Source organism: Oncorhynchus mykiss, chromosome 16 (genome assembly GCF_057628025.1).
Source record: "Oncorhynchus mykiss isolate SJ-2025 chromosome 16, ASM5762802v1, whole genome shotgun sequence".
NCBI lineage: Eukaryota > Metazoa > Chordata > Actinopteri > Salmoniformes > Salmonidae > Oncorhynchus > Oncorhynchus mykiss.
This window is the reverse complement of record NC_143037.1, coordinates 57,018,733-57,046,326: the sequence shown is the minus strand read 5'-3', so window position 1 is coordinate 57,046,326 and position 27,594 is coordinate 57,018,733. Positions and strand designations below refer to the sequence as shown.

Below are 27,594 nucleotides of genomic sequence, written 5' to 3'. Positions count from 1 at the left end.
GTACCTCGATGACCCCCCCCCCCCCCCCCCCCTTTCCCTTCCCTTCTCATCACCCTCCCCCTCCAACCTCCCCCATCCATCCCCCATCCCTGACACAACCTCACCTCCCTCACCCCACAACACATTACGACCACAGCAGAGCCACAATCATTATTCAAACGTTGTTGAACATTGCAGGTAGAAATGTAGATCTTTGCTTATCTGAATTGATGGGTTTTAGGAACCAATCAAACTTTAGTGAGAGCACAGTGGTCCTCTTTTTTTGGAAATGTAGAGCTGACAAGATTTCTTATTCTAAATGTCAGAAAGGCATGTTGGTTCTATGTAACACAACATAGAGCCCTGCTGAACGCCCCTCACCTCTCTAAACGACACTCTCACAATACACAGAAGAAATGGACTCTCTACCCAGAGGGAGAAAATACTATTTCCCTTCTTCCTCAGTAGATTTCCTCTAATACATTTTCTGTGTTCAACAGCTAACAGTTGATTATTTGTAACATCTCTTCGGCAGCCATGGCGGTACGATTCCTGCTTATTGTCTGATGATTCTTGAGCAGCTTTCTGAAGATCCTCAGTCCCTCAGATCAAAGTGTAATCCCTCCCGAGTGTGCTGATACCTTCGCAGCCATGATTACAGCCAAAGCCAGCTAAACACTTGTGGGCCCTGGTCAAAAGAAGCACACTATGTAGGGAATAGGGTGCCGTTTGGGACTCACTCAGTGTCTCATTCACTGTAACGCCAAGTGTACACAGGTTATTGCCATACTGTGAATTTGACGTCGTTTTCACAATCCAAATCAAATTGTATTGGTCACATATAATTAGCAGATGTTAATGCGAGTGTAACAAAATGCTTGTGCTTCTAGTCCGAGAATGCAGTAATATCTAACAAGTAATCTAACAATTTCATAACGACTACCTTATACACACAATATAAGGGGATGGAATAAGAATATGTACATATAAATATATGGATATGCCATGGCCATGCGGCATAGGCAAGATGCAATACATGGTATAGAGTACAGTATATACATATGAGATGAGTAATGTGGGGTATGTAAACAGTATATGAAGTGGCATTGTTTAAAGTGACTAGTGATACATTTATTACATCTGTCATGACGTTGGCCTGTGGGTGAGGCTTATGACCCCCCCATAAATACCTTTCTCCCTTTAAACATTATTAAAGTGGCATTATTTAAAGTGACTAGTGATACCATTATTAAATCCATTTATTAAAGTGGCCAGTGATTTGAGTCTGTATGTTGAAATCAGCGCCTCTCTCTCTATGTTAATGATGGCTGTTTAACAGTCTGATGACCTTGAAATAAAAGCAGTTTTTCAGTCTCTCGGTCCCAGCTTTGATGCACCTGTACTGACCTCGCATTCTGGATGATAGCGGGGTGAACAGACCGTGGCTCGGGTGGTTGTTGTCCTTGATGATCTTTTTGGCCTTCCTGTGATATCGGGTGCTGTAGGTGTCCTGGAGGGCAGGTAGTTTGCCCCTGGTGATGTGTTGTGTAGACCGCACTACCCTCTAGAGAGCCTTGCGGTTGAAGGCGGTGCAGTTGCCGTACCAGGCGGTGATACATACCGACAGGATGCTCTCGATTGTGCATCTGTAGAAGTTTGTGAGGGTTTTAGGTGACAAGACACATTTCTTCAGCCTCTTGAGGCCTCTTGAAGAGATGCTGATGCGCAGAAACCATGTGTTTGATGCCATTCCACTCATTCCACTTCAGCCATTACCACGAGTCCGTCCGCCCACAATTAAGGTGCAACCAAACTCCTATGTCTAGCAGCTATAAACAGCAGTCTCTCTCCTGCTCTTTCTTTCTTTCTTTCTTTCTCACACACACACACACACACACACACACACACACACACACACACACACACACACACACACACACACACACACACACACACACACACACACACACACACACACACACACACAAACAAACACAATCTAACCAGCCAGAATGAATAATCTGAATCCCCCCTCTCTGCCTGAGTGCAAATAGACAATTCCAAAGGCCCAGTGTGAGCACGCTCCTGAGAGCCATGCTGATTGGCTGACAGTCTGAGAGCTCAGTGTGATGCAGTGTAATGGGGGATGTGGGTGTCTGAGTCAATTGCTGCAGAAACATCTCCCTGCAGGTGTAGACACACACACGCACACACAAAAACACACATACGCACACACACACGTATGTGCTCACGCACACACAGTCTTGTACAGCTAACCTTGTGGGGGACACACAATTCAGTCCTATTCAAAATTGTATTTTCCATAAACCCTAACCCTAACCCGTACTATTACCCTAACCCTAACCCTAGCTCCTAACCCTAAACCTAACCCAAGCTCCTAGCCCTAACCCTTAATGTAATTCTAACACTAAATCTAACCTAAACCCTAAACCCCCTAGAAATAGAATTTGACATCGTGTGGACTAACAAAATGTCCCCAGTTGGTCAAATTTTTGTTTGTTTAATATTCAAGAATAGTGCAACCTGTCCACATGCATGTACACACACACACACACACACACACACACACACACACACACACACACACACACACACACACACACACATACTGTAAACACACACATACACACACACAGGTTGTAGATCCATTATGCTTGAAGGACACAAACCGCGCATTGTGTTAATGAAAATGTGTTTGTTGTGAATATATAAAGGTTAGGTTGTAGTGCCTAGAAAGTGTGGAAAGTGAATTGCATTCATTTGAATGTAAAGTTATTTTTCCTTTCAGATGATGTCTTTAGCGAGCAGGTTTGTTAGTGCAGCGTGTGCAGGGGTTGATTGTTTGTTATGGCTTGCCTGTGTGTTTGTGGGGAAATCAATAAAGAATTAAAGGCACCGACGATAAAAGGCCTTGTCTCTGTCTCCCTGACAACACTTCCTTACTTCCCACTGGACACAGACGTCAATTCAACGTCTATTCCACGTTTGTTCAACGTCATTTCATTGCAGTGACGTGGAAACAATGTTGATTCAACCACTGTGTGCCCAGTGGGTTCCTCCCAGGGATCTCTCCTGGGCTAGATCTGTGGGAGTGTGCATATGCGTGTGTGTATTTAGCTTATCCCAGGGAGGGAGTGCTAAACTCTAGCTAATCACACTAATTAATTGTTGTAGGTGACATACCTTTAGCAAATCATTCTATCCATAGTGTTCCAACTCAGGCACTTGACCGCAACTGCAAGCTGTATCTGGATGCACTAGCTTGGATATACTGAACATTCAGAGGTGGTTGTCGGAAATGGTAGTAGAAACCCGGTAGTTGGTGTGGACAGGTCCCCAGTTTGCCTGATTATGTCCACTGTTTTATCTGTGTGAGTGGTTTTGTGTGGTCAGTGGATAGTGATGATAGTGCTATTTTGGTTCAGTCTGTCACTCATACAGTCCTGGATGTAAAGGTTTTTTCAGCACTGTGTCCAAAACACAGTTCTCTAAAGTAAAGCACAGTTTAACATACCAGTAGGTTCATCCCAGTTTTGAGTGTGTGTGTGAATGCGTACATGTTTGAGTGTATGTGCTCAGAGTTGGGTAGTTACTTTCTAAATGTAATCTGTTGCAGTTACTAGTTACCTGTCCAAAATTGTAATCAGTAAGGTAACTTTTGTATTACTCAAACTCAGTAATAGAGAAAAAGGATCCATCAAATGCATTTGGTGTGTCGTGATAGTGGCCTCTGATGTGTGGTCAGACTCCATCAGGTGGAACAGACTTAAACTTGTGCCTTTTTGCTGAATTGAATGTAGTAATTATCTAGTTTTTCATAAGTATCTATAATCTGATAATTATATATAATACAATATTTTTGCTGGTAACATAACTGAACACAGCTAGTTTTTTTTTGTAATCAGATTACATGTAACGGATTACATCCCTGAATGTGCGTGTGTATTTGTGCTGGCAGGTTAAGAGTTAGGGTTTGTCTGGGCTAATGTACACCAGAGGAGCAACACAACAGCACTTTACACCCACTTACATCATTCTCATGTCCCTCTGTGTTCCCACAGTTTGCTTTCAGTGCTTTGCTATTTAAAGCCCTCAACACTGGACTAACTTTGATGTCAGTAGCATGGCTGCTGCTGTGTTTTGTCCAGCAATGGTGCTCTTTAAACACAGTCTGCGTCCCAAATGGTACCCTATATACTTTTTGATCAGGGCCCATAGGGAGGAATAGGGTGCCATTTGGGACACATCCATAGCATGATGAACGAGGATCCTCACCCAAAGCACATCCCCGCCAGGAGCAGAATGCTGCCAATTTGATGAGGCGGAACTAATTCACTGTACATTTTTGGAAGGCACTATATTTTCTCTCTTCCTCCAACTCTATCTCACACTAATATCCTTCCCTTTTCTCTCTCTTGCTTTCTATTGCTCTCTCTCTCTCTCTCCCTCTCTCTCTGTCTCTCGCTTTCTATTGCTCCCTCTCTCTCTCTCTCTCTCTCTCTCTCTCAAACACAAGCATTTTTTCTTTATTTTTCACTTTGTCTCTCTCCCCGTCTCTCTCTCTCTCTCTCTCTCTCTCTCGCTCTCGCTCTCTCTCTCCCTGTCCTTCAGTCTCACTTTTTCTATTTCTCTGCACTTCACAGTTTGGTAGATTTGCGACTGTGTGCATCAAGCGTCTTAGAGTTGGACTGCTGACCTAGGATCAGGTCCCTCCTGTCCTTATATTCTTGTTCATTATCTGAAAGGCTAAACTGATTCTAGATCAGCACTCCTACTCTGGAACGTTCGACACATACAGACCCTGGTGTTCTTTGCTCTGTATTCTGCTGTTCTTCTTTCATTAGTCTTGTCACATAAGACATTTTAGTTTTGATTTCGTATTCCTTGACAAATGTCATTACAGCACCACTGAGGCTTTGATCAACCCCCTCTTTGCTGTCACTTCCTGCTTTAGATGGCCGTGGTCCGTGGCTAAGGGGAATCCTATTAAAGGGAGTCCTAATGCCAGACATGTGTGGCGCTGAGATATGCAACACGGCCCGCAGCACACCACCCACTACCTGCTACTGCTCCCAGGATGGAGGGATGGATGGAGAGGGAGAGAGAGGAGGCTGGGCTCTCTCTTGAGTCTATCCACACTGTCATCACCGCCACCTCCCCTGGTGCAGATAAACTCCTCTTAGTCTCTCTCTGTTTCTCCTTTTCATTTTCTAAATATTCACTTCTTACTCACACGCTCTCTATCTCATTCACTCTTTCCCCCCATCGCTGTTCCTCTCTATTTATTCTGTATCATCCTGCTCCCACGCTGTCACTGTTGTAGAGAGCAGGCAATGACTGTTTGAATTCAGTGATGTCCCCTAACACTGTTTTCCACATAGCTGTTGCCAAAGTGAGGTCAATACAGAAATGGTTTGTCAAGATGGAAGTGTGGAAGAACTTTACTGGCCTTCACAAAGCCCTGACCTCAACCCCATCGAACACCTTTGGGATGAATTGGAACTCCGACTATGAGCCAGGTCAAACTGACCTCACTAATGCTCTTGTGACTGAATGGGAGCAAGTCTCCGCAGCAATGTTCCAAAATGTTGTTGAAAGCCTTCCCAGAAGAGTGGAGGCTGTTATAGCAGCAAAGGGGGGACCAACTCCATATTAATGCCCTTGATTTTGAAATGAGATGTTCGAATCTGGAGGTGTCCACATACTTTTGGTAATGTATGATAATAACACAACAACAACTGATGGCATTAGCTAATTACTGTAAATAACTATCCAGCTAATCTCTGTAGCTAGCCAGCAACGCAAAAGGGATTGCAAATTAGTTAGCATAGCTGGCTAAAAGTGATGAGGCAAGCAAACACGTTCCTCACCCACTAGGAATGTACTGTATTTCCTCCAACGTCATTATGAAAAGGTGCCTCAGTCTCAAAGCACACATTTTCTGGAAACTTGTGGGAGGAGTGCTGATGACATGTGGGAAGAGTGCTGATGACGTCACCTACTGTATGCGCTTTTGGTCGCCTGATTACGTCCAGATTGAGGGGAAATCAGCACACAGTGCATCCCTGACCACCTCCTGAACTAGTCAGCCAGATTAGCCAGAAATACTGAAATATAAATTTACGTAAGTATTCACAACCCTGGATCAATACTTTGTAGAAGCACCTTTGGCGGCGATTACAGCTTTGAGTCGTCGTGTCTATGTCTATATCAGCTTTGAGTCATCGTGTCTATGTCTATATCAGCTTTGAGTCGTCGTGTCTTTGTCTATATCAGCTTTGAGTCGTCGTGTCTATGTCTATATCAGCTTTGAGTCGTCGTGTCTATGTCTATATCAGCTTTGAGTCGTCGTGTCTATGTCTATATCAGCTTTGAGTCGACGTGTCTTTGTCTATATCAGCTTTGAGTCGTCGTGTCTATGTCTATATCAGCTTTGAGTCATCGTGTCTATGTCTATATCAGCTTTGAGTCGTCGTGTCTATGTCTATATCAGCTTTGAGTCGTCGTGTCTATGTCTATATCAGCTTTGAGTCGTCGTGTCTATGTCTATATCAGCTTTGAGTCGTCGTGTCTATGTCTATATCAGCTTTGAGTCGTCGTGTCTATGTCTATATCAGCTTTGAGTCGTCGTGTCTATGTCTATATCAGCTTTGAGTCGTCGTGTCTATGTCTATATCAGCTTTGAGTCGTCGTGTCTATGTCTATATCAGCTTTGAGTCGTCGTGTCTATGTCTATATCAGCTTTGAGTCGTCGTGGCTATGTCTATATCAGCTTTGAGTCGTCGTGTCTATGTCTATATCAGCTTGGAGTCGTCGTGTCTATGTCTATATCAGCTTGGAGTCGTCGTGTCTATGTCTATATCAGCTTTGAGTCGTCGTAGGTATGTCTATATGAGCTTTGAGTCGTCGTAGGTATGTCTATTTAGGGATTTTCTTCCATTCTTCCTTGCAGTTCGGGGAAGGCCCTTTCTGTTTCAGCATGACAATGCCGCTGTGCATAAAGCAAGGTCCATACAGAAATGGTTTGTCGAGATCCGTGTGGAAGAACTTGACTGACCTGCACAGATTCTTGACCTCAACCCCATCGAATACTTTTGGGATTAATTAGAATGCCAAATGCGAGCCATGCCTAATTGCCCAAGATCAGTGCCCGACCTCACTAATGTTCTTGTTGCTGAATGGAAGCAAGCCTCGCAGCAATGTTCCAACATCTAGTGGAAAGCCTTACCAGAAGAGTGGAGGCTGTTATAGCGGCAAAGGAGGGACCAATTCCATATTAATGTCCATGATTTTGGAATGAGATGTTCCACATACTTTTGGTCATGTAGTGTATTTCTGTTTTAGATTTTCAACAATTTTGCAAACATTTCTAAAAACATGTTTTGACTTTGTCTTGATGGGGTATGGGGTGGGGGAGAAAAACACATTTAATATTTAACTTAATTTAGAATTCAGGCTGTAACACAACAAAATGTGGAATAAGTCAATGGGTATGAATACTTTCTGAAGGCACTGTATAAATCAGAAAAACAGTCTTGCAGCCTTGCTGATAACACTGTAATACTGGTATTGATGTGTGTGTGTGTGTTGTGGTAAGGTTCATTGAAAAATCTAGTTTTTCCGGAAGAAGGGAAGTGGGAGATAAGAGAGAAGGAGTTGTTGTTCGGCGATTGTGGTTGAACTTCAAGGAGGATTATTCACTATTTCTGTCCAGGACGACATGTCTTCTGTCTCACCTCAGTCACCATGCTGCCTCGGCGCTGCAGATAGGCTACTGTGTCGATCCCAAATCACGTCCTATTCCCTATATGGTGCACTACTTTTGACCAGGTCCCTGCTCATAAGTAGTGCACTAAGTAATAGGGTGCAATTTCAGACACAGTCACAGTCTTTTGTTATTACTTCCCTTGTTCCTCTTTGGCTTGCATGGAATAGTAGTGCTTTTAGATTGAATTACTATGATTTGGTTGTTGTATGGTTTTGCTGATGTTTCACAAATGATTAGAACAAGCCTCTACATACGGTATACATGTTGTCACAACAGACTGTTACACCCCTCCCTCCCTCTCTCTCCCTCTGTTCCTCCCTTTCCCTCCAGGAGGTGAAGGAGGTGTTGGATGAAATCCTTCGCTCCTGATCCAGTCATTTGTCACTGTGGAGTGGCGGGAGGGGTGCGAGAGGGGTGCGAGAGAGGGGCGAGAGGGGGGCTAGGGACGTCATCGACACCCTGTTCTCGTCTCTCCAGCTGCCTGATGCTGGCAACAGGATTAAGATTACACGCTGTCTCTGAAATTCCATAAATCCCTCTGCATTTTATTGTGTGGGTGAGTCTCAAATGGTTCCCTATGTAGTGCACTACTTTTTTTTTTTACATAGGACTCTGTGCACTATATAAGGAGTAGGGTGCCATTTGCGACACATCCTGTGTCTCCTCCTTGTGGGCTAGTCAGACACATGGACCAGCAGGCTCAGAGCACACTAGTCTCCCTGGCTGGGCTGCCTCAAGTCTATCAGCATTGCAGTACAGCAATGTTGGGCTAGCATCAGTCTCTGGACCTGTGTGTTTTTACAGCATGCGTGTGTATGTGCAGTATTTAGCATCAGACATCCCATGTTGTCAGGGTATAGCTTTCCAGACTGGGTTCTGGTCTATCATGGCCGTCGCATGTGGTTTAGTTTCCTTCATCAGCTGGAGCTTTACTGTGTCATTAGTGTGTAATCCTCTCTTTTTATCTCTCTTTCACACCCTCATTCTCACTCTCACTGTCTGGCACCATCTGTGGTTACCACTTCTTTGCTGTACCAACTTCCTCTAAGTCTCCTGCATCTCTTCCTTTCTCTTCCTGTCTCTCTCTCTCAATTCAATTCAATTCAAGGGGCTTTATTGGCATGGGAAACGTGTTAACATTGCCAAAGCATTTGAGGTAGATAATATACAAAAGTGAAATAAACAATAAAAATTAACAGCAAACATTACACATACAGAAGTTTCAAAACAATGAAGACATTACAAATGTCATATTACGTATATGTACAGTGTTGCAACGATGTACAAATGGTTAAGGGTACACAAGGGAAAATAAATAAGCATAAATATGGGTTGTATTTACAATGGTGTTTGTTCTTCACTGGTTGCCTTTTTCTTGTGGCAACAGGTCACAAATATTGCTGCTGTGATGGCACACTGTGGAATTTCACCCAGTAGATATGGGAGTTTAGGGTTTCTCTCTCGCTCTCTCTCTCTCTATTCTCTGTGACTAATGCTTCTAAGGTCTGATGAGAGCAGCTGTACAAATGTGATGAATCATGAAATGGTGGTGTCCAGTATCAGCTCTAGCAGCAGCGCTGTGCTTCGGTGCAGATCTGCTGGCCTCAGCTAAACCCTTTGATGGAGTGCAGTGTAGGGAGGGGAGAGGGGAGAGGGAGAGGGGAGAGGAGATGGAGGGAGAGGGAGAGGGGAGAGGGAGAGGGGAGAGGGAGAGGGGAGAGGAGATGGAGGGAGAGGGGAGAGGAGATGGAGGGAGAGGGGAGAGGAGATGGAGGGAGAGGGAGAGGGGAGAGGGAGAGGGGAGAGGAGATGGAGGGAGAGGGAGAGGAGATGGAGGGAGAGGGGAGAGGGAGAGGGGAGAGGAGATGGAGGGAGAGGGAGAGGAGATGGAGGGAGAGGGAGAGGAGATGGAGGGAGAGGGGAGAGGAGATGGAGGGAGAGGGAGAGGGGAGAGGGAGAGGGGAGAGGGAGAGGGGAGAGGAGATGGAGGGAGAGGGGAGAGGAGATGGAGGGAGAGGGGAGAGGAGATGGAGGGAGAGGGAGAGGGGAGAGGGAGAGGGGAGAGGAGATGGAGGGAGAGGGAGAGGAGATGAGGGAGAGGGGAGAGGGAGAGGGGAGAGGAGATGGAGGGAGAGGGAGAGGAGATGGAGGGAGAGGGGAGAGGAGATGGAGGGAGAGGGAGAGGGGAGAGGGAGAGGGAGAGGGGAGAGGAGATGGAGGGAGAGGGAGAGGGGAGAGGGAGAGGGGAGAGGAGATGGAGGGAGAGGGAGAGGAGATGGAGGGAGAGGGGAGAGGAGATGGAGGGAGAGGGAGAGGGGAGAGGAGATGGAGGGAGAGGGAGAGGAGATGGAGGGAGAGGGGAGAGGAGATGGAGGGAGAGGGAGAGGGGAGAGGGAGAGGGGAGAGGAGATGGAGGGAGAGGGAGAGGAGATGGAGGGAGGGAGGGAGGGAGGTTAAGTTTCTCACATGTCGCTGTCACACTTTACATTGTGACCAGTCAAAGGATGAAGACAGAGCAGACAGAGCAAGGACCCAAGGGAGTGTGTGTGGGTACTGCGAGGGAGTGTGTGTGGGTACTGCGAGGGAGTGTGTGTGGGTACTGCGAGGGAGTGTGTGTGGGTACTGCGAGGGAGTGTGTGTGGGTACTGCGAGGGAGTGTGTGTGGGTACTGCTGTACACTACATGGTCATGTGAGGGTCATTCAACTTTTATGAAGCTGTGCTGAGCAACACAAAACATGACACCCACTGGTAATATCTACACGGCAGAGTTATGTGACATCACATTCTCCTGGTGACCCTGATAACCGTGTTGGGTAAACACTTACTCTACCTCCAGCACTACGTAGCTCACAACTTCACATTCACAGTACATTCACAGTACATTCACAGGACTCACTTTTTGCTTATCTTAACCAAATGTAATATATCTCTTCTCCTCGTCTACTCTGAGTGTATTTACATATAAAGGAACATTTTTGGAACAAACCAATGACAAAATACCTTAATGTTGCTGTCTGTGTTTGTGCCAGCAGCCAGGTTGTCATTTTGTACCTCCTCTCTTTCCTTGTTGAATTGCCTGATAATGATGACAAGACAGTTTAAGAGTGACTAGGGGTTATCTTTGGGTTCTTTGGGAAACTATTGAACAAATATACATGTATTTGTGGTCTGTCATTACCCTTGAACCAGATAACAATACACTTTATTTGTATATCATAATTCATACAGAGACAATAGCTGAAGGTCAAGTACTCTACATTTCCCATGCAGTTTGTTTCTCTCATGTATTTCCTCATAATTCCTTACTATTCATCTCTCTCTCTCTCTCTCTCTCTCTCTCTCTCTCTCTCTCTCTCTCTCTCCCCCCCTCTCCCACTCAACTCTCTCCCTCTCCTCTCTCTCTCTCTCTCTCTCTGTCTCTCTCTCTCTCTCTCTCTCTCTCTCTCTCCCCCTCTCCTACTCAACTCTCTCCCTCTCCCCTCTCTCTCTCTCTCTCTCTCTCCCCCTCTCCCTCTCTCACTTCAAAGAGACCTGCCATTGCTCCTTATCCACATTATAGAACTTTACACCACTATAGAAATGCTGGGTCTTTTTTTATTTGAGGTGTATGTACTAGGCAAATAAGATAGTTTGACCCCTTTTCTAACCTAACTTACACGCTGACTTAACTCTCACTATGGTATTACATACTCAAGAGGACTGAGAGACAGAGCATAGGCCACCGATATGAGAGAAAATGATTTATTCTCTGCTTGGCATGGAAACACATGCATAGTCCTACTCCGTGTCTTAACTGTAGAGAACACAGTAGAGTCATGGTGCCAGATCAGAAGTGTATATTTTTGTTCCTCTCTCAGGACCATAGACACCCACTACTCAATGAAGCGGGTCACAGGCAGACAGTTCTGAAGTCTCAGTCAACCACTGTAGTGGGAAGACAAACTCTTTGTGGGTAACTGCATTAGTGACACTTTAACCCTTAGCAGAAGAGAGAGTGAGTGTGTGAGAAAAAGAGCAAACAAGGGTGAGAGAGTAAGAGCAAAAAATAAAGATTGAGGGTAAAGGAGAGGTGTGTGTGTGCGTGTGGGTGGGTGCGTTCCTTTCGTACGGCATTACGTTTATAGGGCCTTGTGGAGTTCTACCGTTTCTCTCTCCCAGCTGTGTGAACAGACACAAGTCCTCCTTTCTCTAGGATCAGAAACACTGCCCTCACCTTGGGTTACCACCACCAGTGATTACAAAGACAGTCTCTTTCACCTCCTTTCTCTGAGAACAGTCTTCATAAGATCAAGTTCAAGTGGTGCATTTCAACGGTAGTTGTGTCGAGGATATTGCACTGTGGATGGCCAAGTTAATATAGGTGAAGAGAGCATTAGAGAGGAAAGGAAGAAAATAGAAAAATCTGAAGAAGAGAAATGAACAATAGAATTGAAATTGGGAAGTAGAGGATAATAAAAATAGGAGAGCGATTGAGAGAGGGTGAACAAATCCGGTGGAAAGGCAGGAATAGAAAATGAGCCAAAAGGGAATGGGGCTTTTAGGGAAAAGGATAGAGGAGAAGAGAGAGAGAAGGAGAGCTAGAGAGAGATGTCGAAGGAGGTAGCCTTAAACCCTAGCATGGCAGGAGAGAGAGAGAGCAGGAGAGGGAGGAGCAATGATCTGCGAAATGGCTTTCCAACTCTAATATGCATAGGGCTGTTCCACTGTTCCTCTCTATGGATCTCCCTCTCTCCCTCGTTCCTTCCTTCCTTCATTTCATTCCTCCCTGCCTTCCTCCCTCCCAGAGACCAGCAGGCCACTCAGGGACCGGTCCTCTGGAGCTGGTCCACTGAAGCTGCCTCTAGTAGCAGGCAACGCTAGCTGATAACTAGCCCAGATAGCCATGTAACTATATCCCAGGTGAGCATTTACAGGGATATAGGACAGAGGGAGGGGCGCAGAGGAGGGGGACACATGAAGAGATGGGTTCTGCATCACTGTAACACCGCATGAGACCCTCTACACTCTGCTTTGGTCCACTTTACAATTGTGCTCGACAGGGGGATTGATAATGAGTAGTCGTGTCAATGGGATGGAGGACGTGCTTCTAGCAGATGAGGTTTGATGGATGGTGGTACAGTAGCTATGGGGAACTGGGCCATGGTTACCTACCACGGAGTGGAGAGGCAGTGTGGATGGAAGTCAATAACTCACTCTGGCTCTGAGAGGCTCATCAAGAGGTTAATCAAGAGCTTGGCTGGGTAGAAGGAAGCAATCCCACTGGGATTTTACTTCCTCTGTCATAAGACTCTGATTTACTTTCTGGGTTGCGTCCCAAATGGCACCATATTCCCAATAGTGCACTACTTTTGACTAGGGCCCATCTCCCTCATTTCTTCCTTCTTCTTTGTCTGTCCATCTTCCTTTATTCTTCTCATCACTCTTGCTCTATTTTGTCCTTTCTCCTCACCCTCCACCACTTCTCTCCCATCTTTTCTGTCATTCCTTCTCTTCCTTCTCTTTGTCTTTGCCCGTTGGGCCTCTCCGGTTCTCTTCTTCTTCCTCTGGTCGACCCTGTGCTGACTGTTCCTCCATTTTGTGGCATTGTGCTGTAGTGTAGTGGATTGTCGTGTAGTGTGCTGTTGTGTAGTGTGCTGTAGTGTAGTGTAGTGGAGTGGATTTTAGTGTAGTGTAATGTGCTGTAGTGTAGTGAGCTGTAGTGTAGTGTGATGCAGTTGATTGTAGGGTAGTGTAGTGTAGTGTGTTGTGCTGTAGTGTAGTGGATTGCAGTGTAGTGTAGTGTGCTGTAGTGTAGTGTGATGCAGTTGATTGTAGTGTAGTGTAGTGTGTTGTGCTGTAGTGTAGTGTGTTGTGCTGTGCTGTGCTGTGCTGTAGTGTAGTGTATTGTGCTGTAGTGGAGTGTAGGGTACTGTAGTGTAGTGTATTGTGCTGTGGTGGAGTGTGGGGTAGTGTAGTGTATTGTGCTGTGGTGGAATGTGGGGTAGTGTAGTGTATTGTGCTATAGTGTCGTGTAGTATGTTGTGCTGTAGTGTAATATAGTGTATTGTGCTGTAGTGTAGTGTATTGTGTTGTAGTGGAGTGTAGGGTACTGTAGTATAGTGTAGTATAGTGTATTGTGCTGTAGTGGAGTGTAGGGTACTGTAGTATAGTGTAGTATAGTGCACTGTGCTGTAGTGTAGTGTATTGTGCTGTAGTGTAGTGTATTGTGCTGTAGTGTAGGGTAGTGTAGTGTAGTGTATTGTGCTGTAGTGTAGTGTATTGTACTGTAGTGTAGTGTAGTGTGTTTTGCTGTTGTGTAGTGTATTGTACTGTAGTGTAGTGTAGTGTGCTGTAGGGGAGTGTAGGGTAGTGTAGTGTAGTGTATTGTGCTGTAGTGTAGTGTGTTGTGCTGTAGTTTAGTGTAGTGGATTTTAGTGTGGTATAGTGTCTATTAGTGTGCTATAGTGTAGTGAGCTGTAGTGTAGTGTAATGTGCTGTAGTGTAGTGTAGTGGGTTGCAATGTAGTCTGCTGTAGTGTAGGGTAGTGTAGTGGATTGTAGTGTAGTCTGCTGTAGTATAGTGTAGTGGATTGCAATGTAGTGTAGTGTGCTTTAGTGTAGTGTAATGTGCTGTCGTGTAGTGTCTTGTAGTGTGGTGTGATGTGATGTAGTGTACTGTGGTGGATTGTAGTGTACTGTAATGGATTGTAGTGTAGTGTGCTTTAGTGTAGTGTAGTGTGCCGTAGTGCAGTGTCTTGTAGTGTGGTGTGGTGTGATGTGATGTAGTGTACTGTAGTGTAGTGTACTGTGCTGTAGTGAAGTGTAGGGTAGTGTAGAGTATTATAGTGTAGTGTAGGCCTAGTGTGGTGTATTGTGCTGTAGTGGACTGTAGGGTAGGGTAGTGTAGAGTATTATAGTGTAGTGTAGGCCTAGTGTAGTGTAGTGTGCTATAGTGTAATATAGTTTGCTGTACTGTTGTGTAGTGTTTTGTAGTGACAGAGAGTGTGCTATAGTGTAGTGTAGTATTGTGTAGCCCCAGTGTAGTGTAGGGTAGTGTAGTGCAGTGTAGTGCAGTGTAGTATAGTCTAGGCCTAGTGTAGGGTAGGGTAGTGTAGTGTAGTGTGGTGTAGTGTAGTGTAGATTAGGGTAGTGTGGCATAGGGTAGGGTAGTGTAGTGTGCTGTAGTGTAGAGCAGTGTAGTGTGGTGTAGGGTAGAGTAGAGTAGTGTAGGGTAGTGTAGTGTGGTGTAGGGTAGAGTAGTGTAGGGTAGTGTAGAGTAGAGTAGTGTAGTGTAGTATAGTATAGTGTAGGCCTAGTGTAGTGTAGGGTAGGGCAGTGCAGGGTAGTGTAGGGTAGAGCAGTGTAGTGCAGTGTAATTCAGTGTAGTATAGTGTAGGGTAGAGTAGAGTAGTGTAGGGTTGTGTAGTGTGGTGTAGGGTAGAGTAGTGTAGGGTAGTGTAGAGTAGTGTAGTGTAGTATAGTGTCGGCCTAGTGTAGGGTAGGGTAGGATAGTGTAGGGTAGTGTAGGGTAGAGTAGTGTAGTGCAGTGTAGTGTAGGGTAGAGTTGTGTAGGGTAGTGTAGAGTAGTGTAGTGTAGGGTGGAGTAGGGTAGAGTAGAGTAGTGTAGGGTAGTGTAGAGTAGTGTAGTGTAGGGTATAGTAGTGTAGTGTAGTGTAGAGTAGAGTAGTGTAGGGTAGTGTAGAGTAGTGTAGTGTAGGGTAGAGTAGTGTAGTGCAGTGTAGTGTAGGGTAGTGTAGTGTAGTGTAGTGTAGTGTAGTGTAGTGTAGAGTAGTGTAGGGTAGTGTAGTGTAGTCTGGTGTATTGTACTGTAGTGTAGTGTAAGGTAGAGTAGTGTAGAGTAGTGTAGTGTAGTGTAGTGAAGGGTAGTGTAGTGCTGCCTGGTCTGGAGAAGCAGCAGTAGTGGCAGTAGAACTGGGGAGGGGATGAAAGTGTGCGCTAGAGCAGAACAATGGAACCCTGGGTAAAAATAGCTCCCTTCCAACTTGAGAGGGGCAGGGGGGGGGGGGGGGGGGGGGGCTGCTTGCTGCGCTACATACAGTAGAAAGAGAGGGGGATTGAGTAGTCTACAGTATATGCAGATGTATAATGCACTACATACAAGAGGGGGTGGGGGGGCGGAGTAAGGGGATTGAAAAATCTGAATTAAAAACATATATTAATAAAAACATTTACAGAAGCCTAAATTATTGGGGGGTTTAGCTCTACCAAATTTTCAGACATACTATTGGGCTGCAAATTTCAGAGCCCTTCTGTACTGGCTGCAGACTGATCCTACTGGCCCTAGACCACTCTGGGTCCAGATGGAGTCTGAATCGTGTAAACCTGCTGCACTTTCCACTGAGTTGTGCTCGTCTCTCCCAGTGTCACTAGGCAAAAGGTGTGTCAACCCAATTGTAAAGCAGTCTCTTAAAATTTGGAATCAGTTCCGTTTAGCCTTTAGCCTCTGAGGCTTTTCTCTATCAGAACATTTTATTTCCTCCATCTTTGAATGATGGGGCTTTTGGCAACTGGCACTCACTAGGCCTCTCCTCACTAGCCCAATTATTCTTTGATGATACATTTGCCTCTTTTGCTCAGCTGCAGGAAAAGTTCAACCTCCACAATCCCACTTTTTCCGCTATCTCCAGACTAGGAACTTTGTCAGAGCTAACACACCTGAATTTCCCCATAGGCCTGCGAATACAGCTATAAAGAGCATCCTGGAGCTGAACAAGCTTCCTAGGGGCGCAATTTCAGATGTATATGCAATCATTCATGACTTACAGAACCCTTCTTTGGTGCCTTTAAAGACTCGATGGGAAAAGGATTTGGGGGAGGAACTTGGGGAAGACGCCTGGGAATCTGTGCTGTACAGGGTGCATTCGTCCTCTTTTAGCACTAGATACAGCCTCATTCAATTCAAGGTGGTTCACCGTATCCACTGGTCGGGGGCCAAACTTGGAAGAATATTCTCTGATTTTGATCCTACCTGTGTCAGATGTAAAATGGAACCAGCCACACTGTTGCATATGTTTTGGGGCTGTCATAAACTGTCAGGTTTCTGGGAATTAATACTTAAATGATTCTCTGATATATATGACACTGTTATAGATCCGTCTCTCCTTACAGCCCTTTTTGGAGTACTGCCCATGGGTACCCCCATGTCAAGAATCCAGTCGGACACTGTTGCTTATACAACTCTTTTAGCTAGATGGCTAATACTACAGAACTGGAAGATGGCAGCTCCCCCATCTTATAAATATTGGGTGAGAGATGTGTTGTGCTCTCTGAAACTAGAAAAAATTCAATTCAATTCACGTGGGAACCCCAAACTGTTTAATGAGGCTTGGGCTCCATTCCGGTCTTACTTTAAACAGTCCATTCTCTGATGGCACTCCTATTAAAACCAAAATAAGTCTGTATTTGACCCCCCTGTGACTTAAGGGTTGGATGAGCTTTTCTTTGTGTTTTGTCTGGGGGGGCATTAAGGTTGATGTATTTATTGATTGTGACCTGCGGATGCCTTGTTCATCTTGCCCGGGCAGAGACTGAAGTGTGAGCTTGTTTTTCACAGTTATTTTTTTTACATTTTGTTTCACGCCTACATAAAATGATTATTATTTTTTTATTTATTTTAAAGCAATGTAAACTTTTTATTTTTGGTCCAGTAGATGGTTGGTCTGTGGCCGTGACTGTCTCTGAGTGGTTGCATTTCTCCACCCCTATCCCTTGACTGTTTACAGCAACAATGGTGAGGTGTTTGCTCTGTCCCTGTACTATAGATTGCCCTTTAACCTTTGTAGCCTTCTGCCTGATGTGTTTAACTTGTCTAAAGTATGGTATCTTTAAAGCTATTTTTTTTAATGTATTATTTATATTTTCTAGTTGAGTATATTATTTATATTGCTTTGTGTTGTCTTGTCTGTCTGTGTGTGTGTGTAAAACTTAATAAACAGTGTTTAAAAAACAACAACATATTAATAGACAAATATCAGCTTCGGCAAATTTTAAAATAATAATTTAGAACAGTATCTTGCAGGATTCAATAGTTGGAATTGTAAGATTTGTTGCCCTGTCCAATTCTCTGTGTTTGTCATTATAATGGAATCCAGAAAGAACAAAACCCTGTCCTGAAATATTTACATCAAAAGGTGCAAAGTTATGGGCAAAGACACAAAACATCCACATCAAATTACATATTTTTCATGATCAAATCACATGGAAAACAATCACTTTTTGTGCAGTATTCATTTACCATCCTTACAAACCACTTAATGTAAGTGTACATTACTGCATTGTAGCCTAAATGCTGGTCAGTTAGGTTTGTACCTGTAGACTTTCCGTCACCATGAAGAAAAACTATGCACAATACAGTAATTGAGTACATTGAAACATCAAGTGGCTTGTGATGTGATGTGATGATGTGGATCAGTTGGTAGAGCATGGTGCTTGCTATGCTAGGGTTGTGGGTTCAATTCCCACAGGGGATCAGTATGAAAATGTATGCACTCCAGTTACTCTGGAAACAGTGTCTAATGAGAAATAATGAATAGACCTTTTCAGTTTTCACATAGAAATAAGTTGTATTTGCAAAGTACTTCAATAAACTTAAAAACATATATATATATATATCAATTTATTTTCTACCCAATTGGTAGTTACAGTCTTGTCTCATTGCTGCAACTCACGTACAGACTTGGGAGAGGCGTGCCTCCTCCGAAACACAACACACTGCTTCTTGACACAATGCTCACTTGGAAACCAGCCACACCAATGTGTCGGAGGAAACACCATACACCTGGTGACTGTGTCAGTTTGCACTGCACCCGGCCTGCCACAGAAGTCGCTAGCGCGCCATGGGACAAGGACACGCCCGGCCTGCCACAGAAGTCGCTAGCGCACCATGGGACAAGGACACGCCCGGCCTGCCGGCCAAACCCTCCCCTTACCCGGACGACGCTTGGCCAATTGTGCGCCACCCAATGGGTCTCTGGGTCACGGCCGGCTGCGACAGATCCTGAAATCGAACCCAGAATCTCTAGTGGCACAGCGAGCACTGTGATGCAGTGCCTTAGACCACTGCACCACTCGAGAGGCCCTATTTCAAGAAACTTAAACATATATCAAAAAAGTATTTTATTTTCCACAAGTATTATCAGATTAACTGTTTTGTGCAGATAAGTATCATACTCAAGTTACAAATGCTGGTAAACACTCAAATACATCGTTTTTTTATCACCAAAGAAGTGCACTGGGCCTGTATTAGCGGACTCAGTGTGGGCACAAAAACATGTCTGCACTGTGGTCAGATCAATATAGAGGAGTGGACCACAGTATTGCTCTCTGTCTTAAGAGCAATCGCTGTTATGAGTCCACCAGCAAATGAGAAATAGGGATATAATTTGTGGCTTTGCTAATCACACTTAAGAGAAAGAAAAACTAAACACTACTACTTGAAATAAACTATTTAACAGCTTGGCAGCTCTTGCAGGGAGGCTTTTATGCTTCATAGTTTTAAGAGGCTTACTTCTCGAAGTATACTGTAGTAGTTGTCCTGGGCCGCCACTCAGTCCCATTGTTATGGGAACATAATATCTATGTGTGCCGGCTCCCCAGATGTGATGTAGAAAGAAGCGTGATATCTCTTGATCTGGTAGACAGTACTACTTTCTCCTCTGAGACCCACAGAATTAATCACAGTGAAGTCATGTTGTCACTCTTGTCCTTATCCACAGAATCACAGTGGAGATGAACATGAAATGTGGGAGTGATGTTCTACTCTTGTCACATTCTTCAGTTCCTACTCTCTGTAGCCCCTTCACTTTCTCTCTCTTGTTTTTCTGATTTGTTTTGCAGAAGAAAGAATGGCTCTGTCTGAACTGCCAGACCCAGCGACTGATGTCTGGAGGGCTCCGGGATCCCTCTCCTGTATCTCATCCGTCTCCAAAGCACCAACCATTGGGTTCTCCACGCCACCAGGCACTGGCCAGTCAGCAGCCTGTTCAGCAGCCACCCTTCCAAAAATTCACCAATCAGCAGCAGGAAGGGCCGAGACAGATGCAGCCGCAACAGCAGAAGCCCCAGACAGCCCTGGGGAGTGGACCTTTTGAACCAACTGCAGCGAAGCAACCTGGAGACACAAAGGCCCCTGTCCAGGCCACACCTACACCTGCAATCGAGCCCCTGAAACATCCGAAGGGCACGGAAGAGACTACGCCAAAACCAGAGAAGTTGGTGGAACCCGCCATAGACACCAAACCGACTCAGAAGAAGGGAGAGCCAATCACACCAATAAAAGAGATAAAGAAGTCAAGATATGATGTAAGTCACCTTTTAGGTGTCCCATAAATTCATTTTGATAAGGCTGTGTTGTTATATATTAAAGCAAGATGTTGGTTGTAGGACATTCAGTGGATTTGAAATGGGATAATGTATTGCTAGTTTATAGCCACAGTATAGCAATTGATTGGAAAATGGGATCCAATCTTTTCTGTGCCTTCCCTCTTCCTCTGCAGCTTGTTATTGACGTCTAGAAAATAATGCTGATGAAGCAGGCACCAGCCAGAGCACTGACGAATTTACTCCACACAGAGAAAATTAATGTTTTTCATTTTAGCCATTGCTTCTCTTGAAATATGAAGCATTAAGATTGGTACAACCATGAATATGCAAAACCATCAAGGCCTTAGTTAGTGGTTCTGAATTAGTGCTGATGTGAATACCAAAGTGCTCCACTCTAATCCCCACTGCTCTCTAATGTTCACTGTGAATATGGGTGGAATTCTATGAGGAGCAGAACATTACAAATAAAATGGTTAAAATAGTCATTGCATAAGATCATTTCGGGGGTTTTCAGGTCTTTTTCAGGTATTTTTCCTGGTCTGATGTATTGTTTTTGGCTGATTTCTTATGTCTTGCTTTTAGTTATTTTGTCTCTCTCTGTCTATCCCCTTAGGAGACCAAGAACAGCACTCAGGACCTGTCGCGGAGCCCCCAGAGCCTGAGCGACACGGGCTACTCCTCCGACGGCATCTCCAGCTCCCACAGCGAGATTATCGGCCTCATCCAAGAGGAGGAGATGAAGCTGAGCGAGAGGGGCATCAGCGAGCGTGGCAGCCCCCCCAGCCCCTCCGAGATCACCAAGCTGGAGAGCTCCATGAGGCCCTTGCTGGAGTGCAAGACCGTGCCAGTTGAGGAGAGGGAGCGCGAAAGGGGCCGAGGCCGGCACCACCGAGAGCAGAGACCCCGGTCGCTGTCCATCACCCCGGAGGCCTATGACTCTGATGAGGAGCTGGAGGACATTGTGGAAGAGGAGGAGGAGGACGGAGGAGACTGGGAGTCCAAACAGGAGCACAAGAACAGTGCCGCTCCCAAAGAGGAGAAGAAGGTGGCTGAGCCGGAGCCGATGACAGATGAGGAGTTCATGAGGAGGCAGATCATGGAGATGAGCGCTGACGAGGACAACGAGGAAGAGGAGGAGGACGAGGAGGATGAGGAGGACGAAGGCTACGGCTACCAAAAACCTAAAAAAACACACAAGCATATCTCAGAGTTGACGAAAGAGAAGCGCCGCCTCTCTCACCAGTCCAGCAGCTTTGAGGAGGACACCAAAAGCTCCAGCGACATCTACAAATGTTCTGCGGAGGAAGGAGAGGAGGGGGGTCTGGGGGGCCTGCGCCGCTTCAAGACAATCGAGCTCAACAACACCAACAGCTACAGCCGCGACATGGAGCTCAACAACGAGAACGACCTCAGCCTGGACCGAGAGCCCGAGTTGGAGATGGAGAGCCTGACTGGGTCTCCCGAGGAGCGCTCCAGGGGTGAGTACTCCTCCACCCTGCCACCCACCACCTCCAGCTACAACTCTGGCACCTCCCCCACCTCCATCTCCTCCATGGAGGAAGACAGCGACAGCAGTCCCAGTCGCAGGCAGAGACTGGAGGACGCCAAGCAGCAGAGGAAGGCCCGCCACCGCTCCCACGGCCCCCTGTTGCCCACCATTGAGGACTCCTCGGAGGAGGACGAGCTGAGAGAGGAGGAGGAGCTGCTGCGGGAGCAGGAGAAGATGAGGGACCTGGAGCAACAGAGGATCCGCAGCACGGCCAGGAAGACCAAAAGAGATAAGGAGGAGCTGAGGGCCCAGAGACGCAGGGAGAGATCCAAGACGCCCCCCAGCAACCTCTCCCCCATCGAGGATGCCTCCCCTACTGAGGAGCTGCGACAAGCTGCGGAGATGGAGGAGCTCCATCGATCCTCTGCCTCAGAATACTCCCCCCAGAGCCTTGACTCAGAGGCTGAGGGATACGAGTCTAAACTCTACAAGTCTGGCAGCGAGTATAACTTGCCCACGTTCATGTCTCTGTACTCTCCTACTGAGAAGTCGTCGACAACTTCAACCACCACCGCGCCTTCCAGCAGCAAGCCCCTGAAGAGTGCTGAGGAGGTGTATGAGGAAATGATGAGGAAAGCCGAGTTGCTGCAGAAACAACAGAAACAGCAACAGCAGCAGCAACAAGGGAGACACAACAGTGCATATGAGGAAGACACGAATGGCCAACAGTATGAAGATGAGTATGAGTACGAGCAGGCTGAGACTAGTTATGAAAACGAGGCGGCAGAGACAGGAGGCATCTACGAAGAGATCCGCCAGACCTCCCAAAACATCACTAAGATGCATCAATCCTCAGCCCTGGAGTTACAGCAGCAGGCAGACAAGCAGGTGGAAATAGACGAGAGTACCTATCCAGATAAGCAGCTTTTAGATACAGGGTCGGCCTTCGCTAAGCTGCTTGAGCAGACCAATGACCTGTTGACTCCTGGCAACAGCCCCACTCAGCTCTCTGCACCTGTGACTTTCTCTGAGGCTGGAGGAAGGATCCCTGATGTACGGGTGACACAACACTACTCCAAAGATGTCCATAAAGCCGGGATGAAGAGTCAGATGGGTAAAAATGGCATTACTCCAGTGGCGGCCGCCACCACAATAGCAGCCTACGGGGTTTATTCCCGGGATGCAGTGACCATCCCTCACACAAGCGCTAGTCAAACGATGACGACCACCCAATCCATCATGTATGGTCGACAAACTGGAGGACCTGCCACTTCAACCACAACCATCTCAAATGTGTGCAGCAAGATAGCGGAGATAACACAGGCTTACAGCCAGAGAGAGGTAGTTGCGAGGAGGGTGGGCGAGAGCCGAGGGGTCCAAGCTAGAGAGAGTGCGACATCTTCAGAGCATGTCATAGAGCCCCACTCGCCAAAGATGTACTCGTACTACAAGAGCTCCAGCCCCCCTCTGTCTCCCTCTGCCTCGCCCACCGAGAGCCCAAGTCGCTCACCCTCCAGGAGGGCCGAGATATCCACTCAGACATTCAGCCCAGGCATAGGGGCTCTGTCGGCTGGCTCGGGGCCCACCTCCCCAGTGATGGCCCAGGGGACACAGACATCTCAAAGGGCCGTATCCCCACGTCTCTTCAGACAGCAATCCTCCCAGCATGCCCCCTACATGGTCGCAAACTTGGAGCCCACAAGCTCTGCCAAACCAATGACGGTCAACACTGCCACGTCACCTTTATCCTCGCCCACCAGATTCACCCGACAGTCAACATTTGACAGCTACTCTCCACAGGCCAGTCCGCCAGACACCCCTCCATACCACCAGTCTCCTCAGCACAGCTTCTATAGGATGCAGAAGGTGGAGAAGGTCAGTGTTGGAACCAGCATGGTCACCACAGCTAGCACCTACAGCCGTGGTTCCATGTCTATGGACAACATCTCTCTCTGCAGGATCTCCAGCATCCCGGGGACCTCGAGTGTTGAGCCGGGCCAGATGATCCATGGTGGGAGTGTGGTGGATCTGAGAACAGTAGATCTGAGAACAGCCACTAACGCAGCTCCCTTTTTAATGACTGCCCATGGCATGGATCTTACCTCCCTGGCCACAGAAACACGCAAATACTCCAGCGGGATTGAGGGGAGCCACCCCTCCACTATCATCCAGCCCCTCATCATGAACCTGAACACCCAGCAACAGCCCCACGTAATGGTATCCACTGCAACCACGATGAGCGTCACGGTGGCCGCCTCCATGTTCATATCGCAGCCCCAACAGCCCATGGTCTATGGGGACCCTCTACAAAACAGAGTTGACCTCGGTCAGGGCATGGGCTCAGCCATGTGCCTGTCACAGAACAAACCACCTCCCACTGACCCATCTATCCCCAAGATCGACGCCAAGCTGGAGGACCTGAGCATCCAGCAGCAGCAGCTTCTCCAGCAGCAGCAAAAGCTCCAACAGCAACAGCAGCTCTTGGAGCATCAGCTCCAGCAACACCACCAGATGCAGCAGCAGTCCTCCGTAGCTCGGTTCAACCTACCAGGCCAGATGACGCTGCTCAAGAAAGACCTTCTGGTCAGCCAAACCAGCAATACCCCAGCTGTGGTCAGTACTATATCCCCTGCCGTTGCACCTGATATCTACGGCACTGGAGGTCCCCTGGAGCTGAAGAGCAAACCAACCCCGGCAGGTGTGATGCACCTGGCTGGGGGTGGGCCTCATGGCATGATGGTCCAAATGGATGGGGCTCCACAGGGAGGACCAGTGACCCAGCTGGTGAAGACAGAGGAGGGCCAGGATGCCGTGGACCTCACAGGGGGGCAGATCAAAGCTGAGAACCAACCAGCTTGCTGTGATGTCGTGTACCGCCTCCCATTTGGAGGTAGTTGCGTTGGCGGACCATTTTCCCAAAAGCCAAATGTTGATGAGAAAGTGGCCACTCAAGAGCCAAGACCACACTCTGTGCCACCACTCTCTTATGAGTCGGACCAGGAGGGCCAGTATCAGGAGTTTTCTATGGACGGGCATAAAGCCTACACATTACCGTTCCCTGGCCGGCTACAGCCCTCGATGTCTGACACCAACCTAGCAGAGGCCGGACTCCAGTCCTACCACTCCAAGATGGACCCACACTTCCAGACCTCTGGAGAGCTGGCTGTGGACCTCAGCACCATGAAACACACCTATGAGGGTGGATTCCTCGGACTGGGCATGCAGTATGGCTCCTACACTGACCTACGCCATGGAGGTGATATCACTGCAACTGCCCTGCCCATACGCAGATTCAACTCCCTGACAAACATCAGCTCTGACTACGGCTACTCCCCCAGAGACCTCGCTAACTTCCAGGAGTCCAACCTGGCCCAGTACAGTGCCACCACTGCCAGAGAGATCAGTCGAATGTGCGCTGCCCTCAACTCAATGGACCGCTATGGGAGCAACCCAGAGCTTATGCAATACGGTGTAGGCAGAGGAACAGGTCCAGGTGGCAGGCTTAACTCTATGAGACAAAATATGCTCTATGGACCTGACGGGAAGCCAATCTCTCACACCCAAGCGCTCACCAACATGATCAATGCCAGGCAAGCCAGCCTCCGAGCCATGTACCCGTCTGCCATGAGGTCTGCTGATGGGATGACTTATTCTACCATCAACACACCCATCGCCTCCACCTTGCCAATCACTACCCAGCCTGCCTCAGTGCTGCGCCCACTATTAAGTGGAGTGTACAGGCCTTTACCCACAGCCAATATGACACCTGTGCCTCTGGCCAGCCTCACCAGGATGCCTGTGAACCCACGGATGCCTATGTCTGGACAGGCCCCATACCATTATCCGGCTCCCAACGTCTTCCCATCTACGACGTCGACCCCTGTGAGCATGCCTGCCACCGTCAACACCACTCAGGATGCCCCAATCTTCCTAGGGAAGCCCTCTGTGACATCAAGTGGATCTGATCCCCCGTATCAATCTCCTGTTGCCCATACATCAGCCTCAGTGAGCTTGCCAACAGAGTCCGAGCAGCAGCCCATAAACCTGACCCAGGCTCACCTCCACACTCAGGCCCCAGGGCAGCCCCAGGTCCAGCCTCAGAACCAACCCCCAGCTCAGCCACAGCACATGCAACCTCAATTCCACCCTCAGGGCCAGCATCCACCCCAGAGCCAGCCACCTCCGGCCCATGCTTACCCCCCAACACAAAGCTACACTGGGCCCCAGAGCAGCACCCTACCCCATCACCCAACCCCACCCTCCAGCGGCCCTGTCAACCCGGAGACCGAGACTGAGGAGGAGAGGATGCACCGCCAGCAGGAGCAGCTTCTGCAAATGGAGCGGGAACGCGTGGAGTTGGAGAAGCTGCGTCAGCTGCGTCTGCAGGAGGAGCTGGAGAGAGAGCGCATGGAGCTGCAGCGGCACCGTGAGAAAGAGCAGATGCTGGTGCACAGGGAGATTCAGGAGCTTCAGACCATCAAGGAGCAGGTCCTGCAGCAGCAGCAGGCTGAGAGGGAGAACCAGCTAGTGATGCAGAAGGAGCAGTTGGCCCAGCAGAAAGCCCAGCTTGACCAGATCCAGTCGCTGCAGCAGCAGCTCCAGCAGCAGCTCGAGGAGCAGAAGCGGCAAAAGACTGCTGCAGCTGCTGCTGCAGCCACCGCAGCCGCTCAGTTGGACCAGAGCGGCCAGATGCTGCAGCCCTACGGAAACCAAATGGGTTTCAGGTCCCTGCCCAACTCCTCCTCAGACATGTGTCTAAGGAACAACAAGGAGCAGATGGAGACCAGGACCAACATGAGAAAGCAGAACTCCACCTCCATGCCCCGACTGAGGGATGGAATGGAGGGTGAGAGCGTTGAGTTCTACGGAGCCCGGAGGATCGTGGACAGTTGTGTTCAGACAGACGAAGAAGACGGTGAGGAGAGGTACATCATGTCTAGGCGCAGACGCAACAGGCGCAGCGTGGACCGTAGCGTCCAAACCGACGACGACGAGGAGAAAGTGGAGTGGGAGCAGCCTGTGAGACGCAGACGCTCACGCTTCTCCAGGCACTCGGATGCCGGGGCCGACCACAAGACTGATGCAGCCTCCAAGACGGCCACCTCATCCAGCATCGCCATTCAGACCATTCGAGACTGCTCCTGCCAGACCGAAACAGACCAGCTGGGGAAGGTGTCCCCGGCCATCCACGTCACTTTGCCAGACCCGAACAAAGTGGAGATCGTCCACTACATCTCAGGCCCTGAAAGGACCCAGAAAGGCCAAAGCCTAGCCTGCCAAACAGATGTGGAGGCCCAGTCTCAGGGCGTGGTGGTGCCACAGCTCAGCGTGCCCACCACTATCAACCCCTACTCCACGGGTATCCAGCTGGTTGCCTCCGCCGACCTGCGGCAGCAGCAGAACAGGAGGAGGTCTGACCCCATGGAGATCAGCTACCAGACCCAGACCCAGCCCATGAACCACCTCCACAACGAGTCCCTCTCCAGCCTGATCCGTCAGCCCCCCAAGTCCCCCCAGGTGCTCTACTCCCCTGTGTCCCCTGTCTCCCCCCACCGCCTGCTGGAGACCTCGCTTTCCAGCGGCGGGCTGAACAAGGCCCATGTCACTCCCCAGCAGAAGGCCTACACAGCCGAGTCACCCCAGCGCCACCCCAGCATGCCCCGCCCTATTAAGAACACACAGAGGTCCATGTCTGACCCCAAGTTGCTGAGCCTCACCACTGACGAGAACACTAAGGCCAGGCTAAACCTGTACCAGCAGCAAGCTCTTCAGAGCCAGGTAGGTCACAAGGTCAATCCTTTGATCTTCAACAGCTATTTCTGTACACATGCAGAGACTTAAAGAGAGCAAAGAGTCTTATTTCAATCGTAGCATCACACAGACAGTTGTCTTTTTAATGTTGAGTATGAATCCTACTGTAGTACAGTATGTATTGAATTGACAGACTGATATTAACATGTGGCCCCATAAACATACAGTGCATTAACATACAATGCTATATACTATACATAAAAC

General features: G+C 47.8%; 1 protein-coding gene across 2 annotated transcripts in view; it reads left to right on the top strand.

Moving 5' to 3' along the window:
- LOC110492306 (protein bassoon) overlaps positions 1–27,594 on the top strand; it is a 183,739-nt gene that overhangs the window by 137,796 nt on the left and 18,349 nt on the right. For both annotated transcript variants that reach the window (XM_090203467.1, XM_021566517.3), the window contains exons 4-5: positions 19,605–20,069; positions 20,704–27,357. In XM_090203467.1, the coding sequence (XP_090059593.1) occupies positions 19,605–20,069; positions 20,704–27,357 (7,119 nt within the window). The remainder of the gene's footprint in view (positions 1–19,604; positions 20,070–20,703; positions 27,358–27,594) is intronic.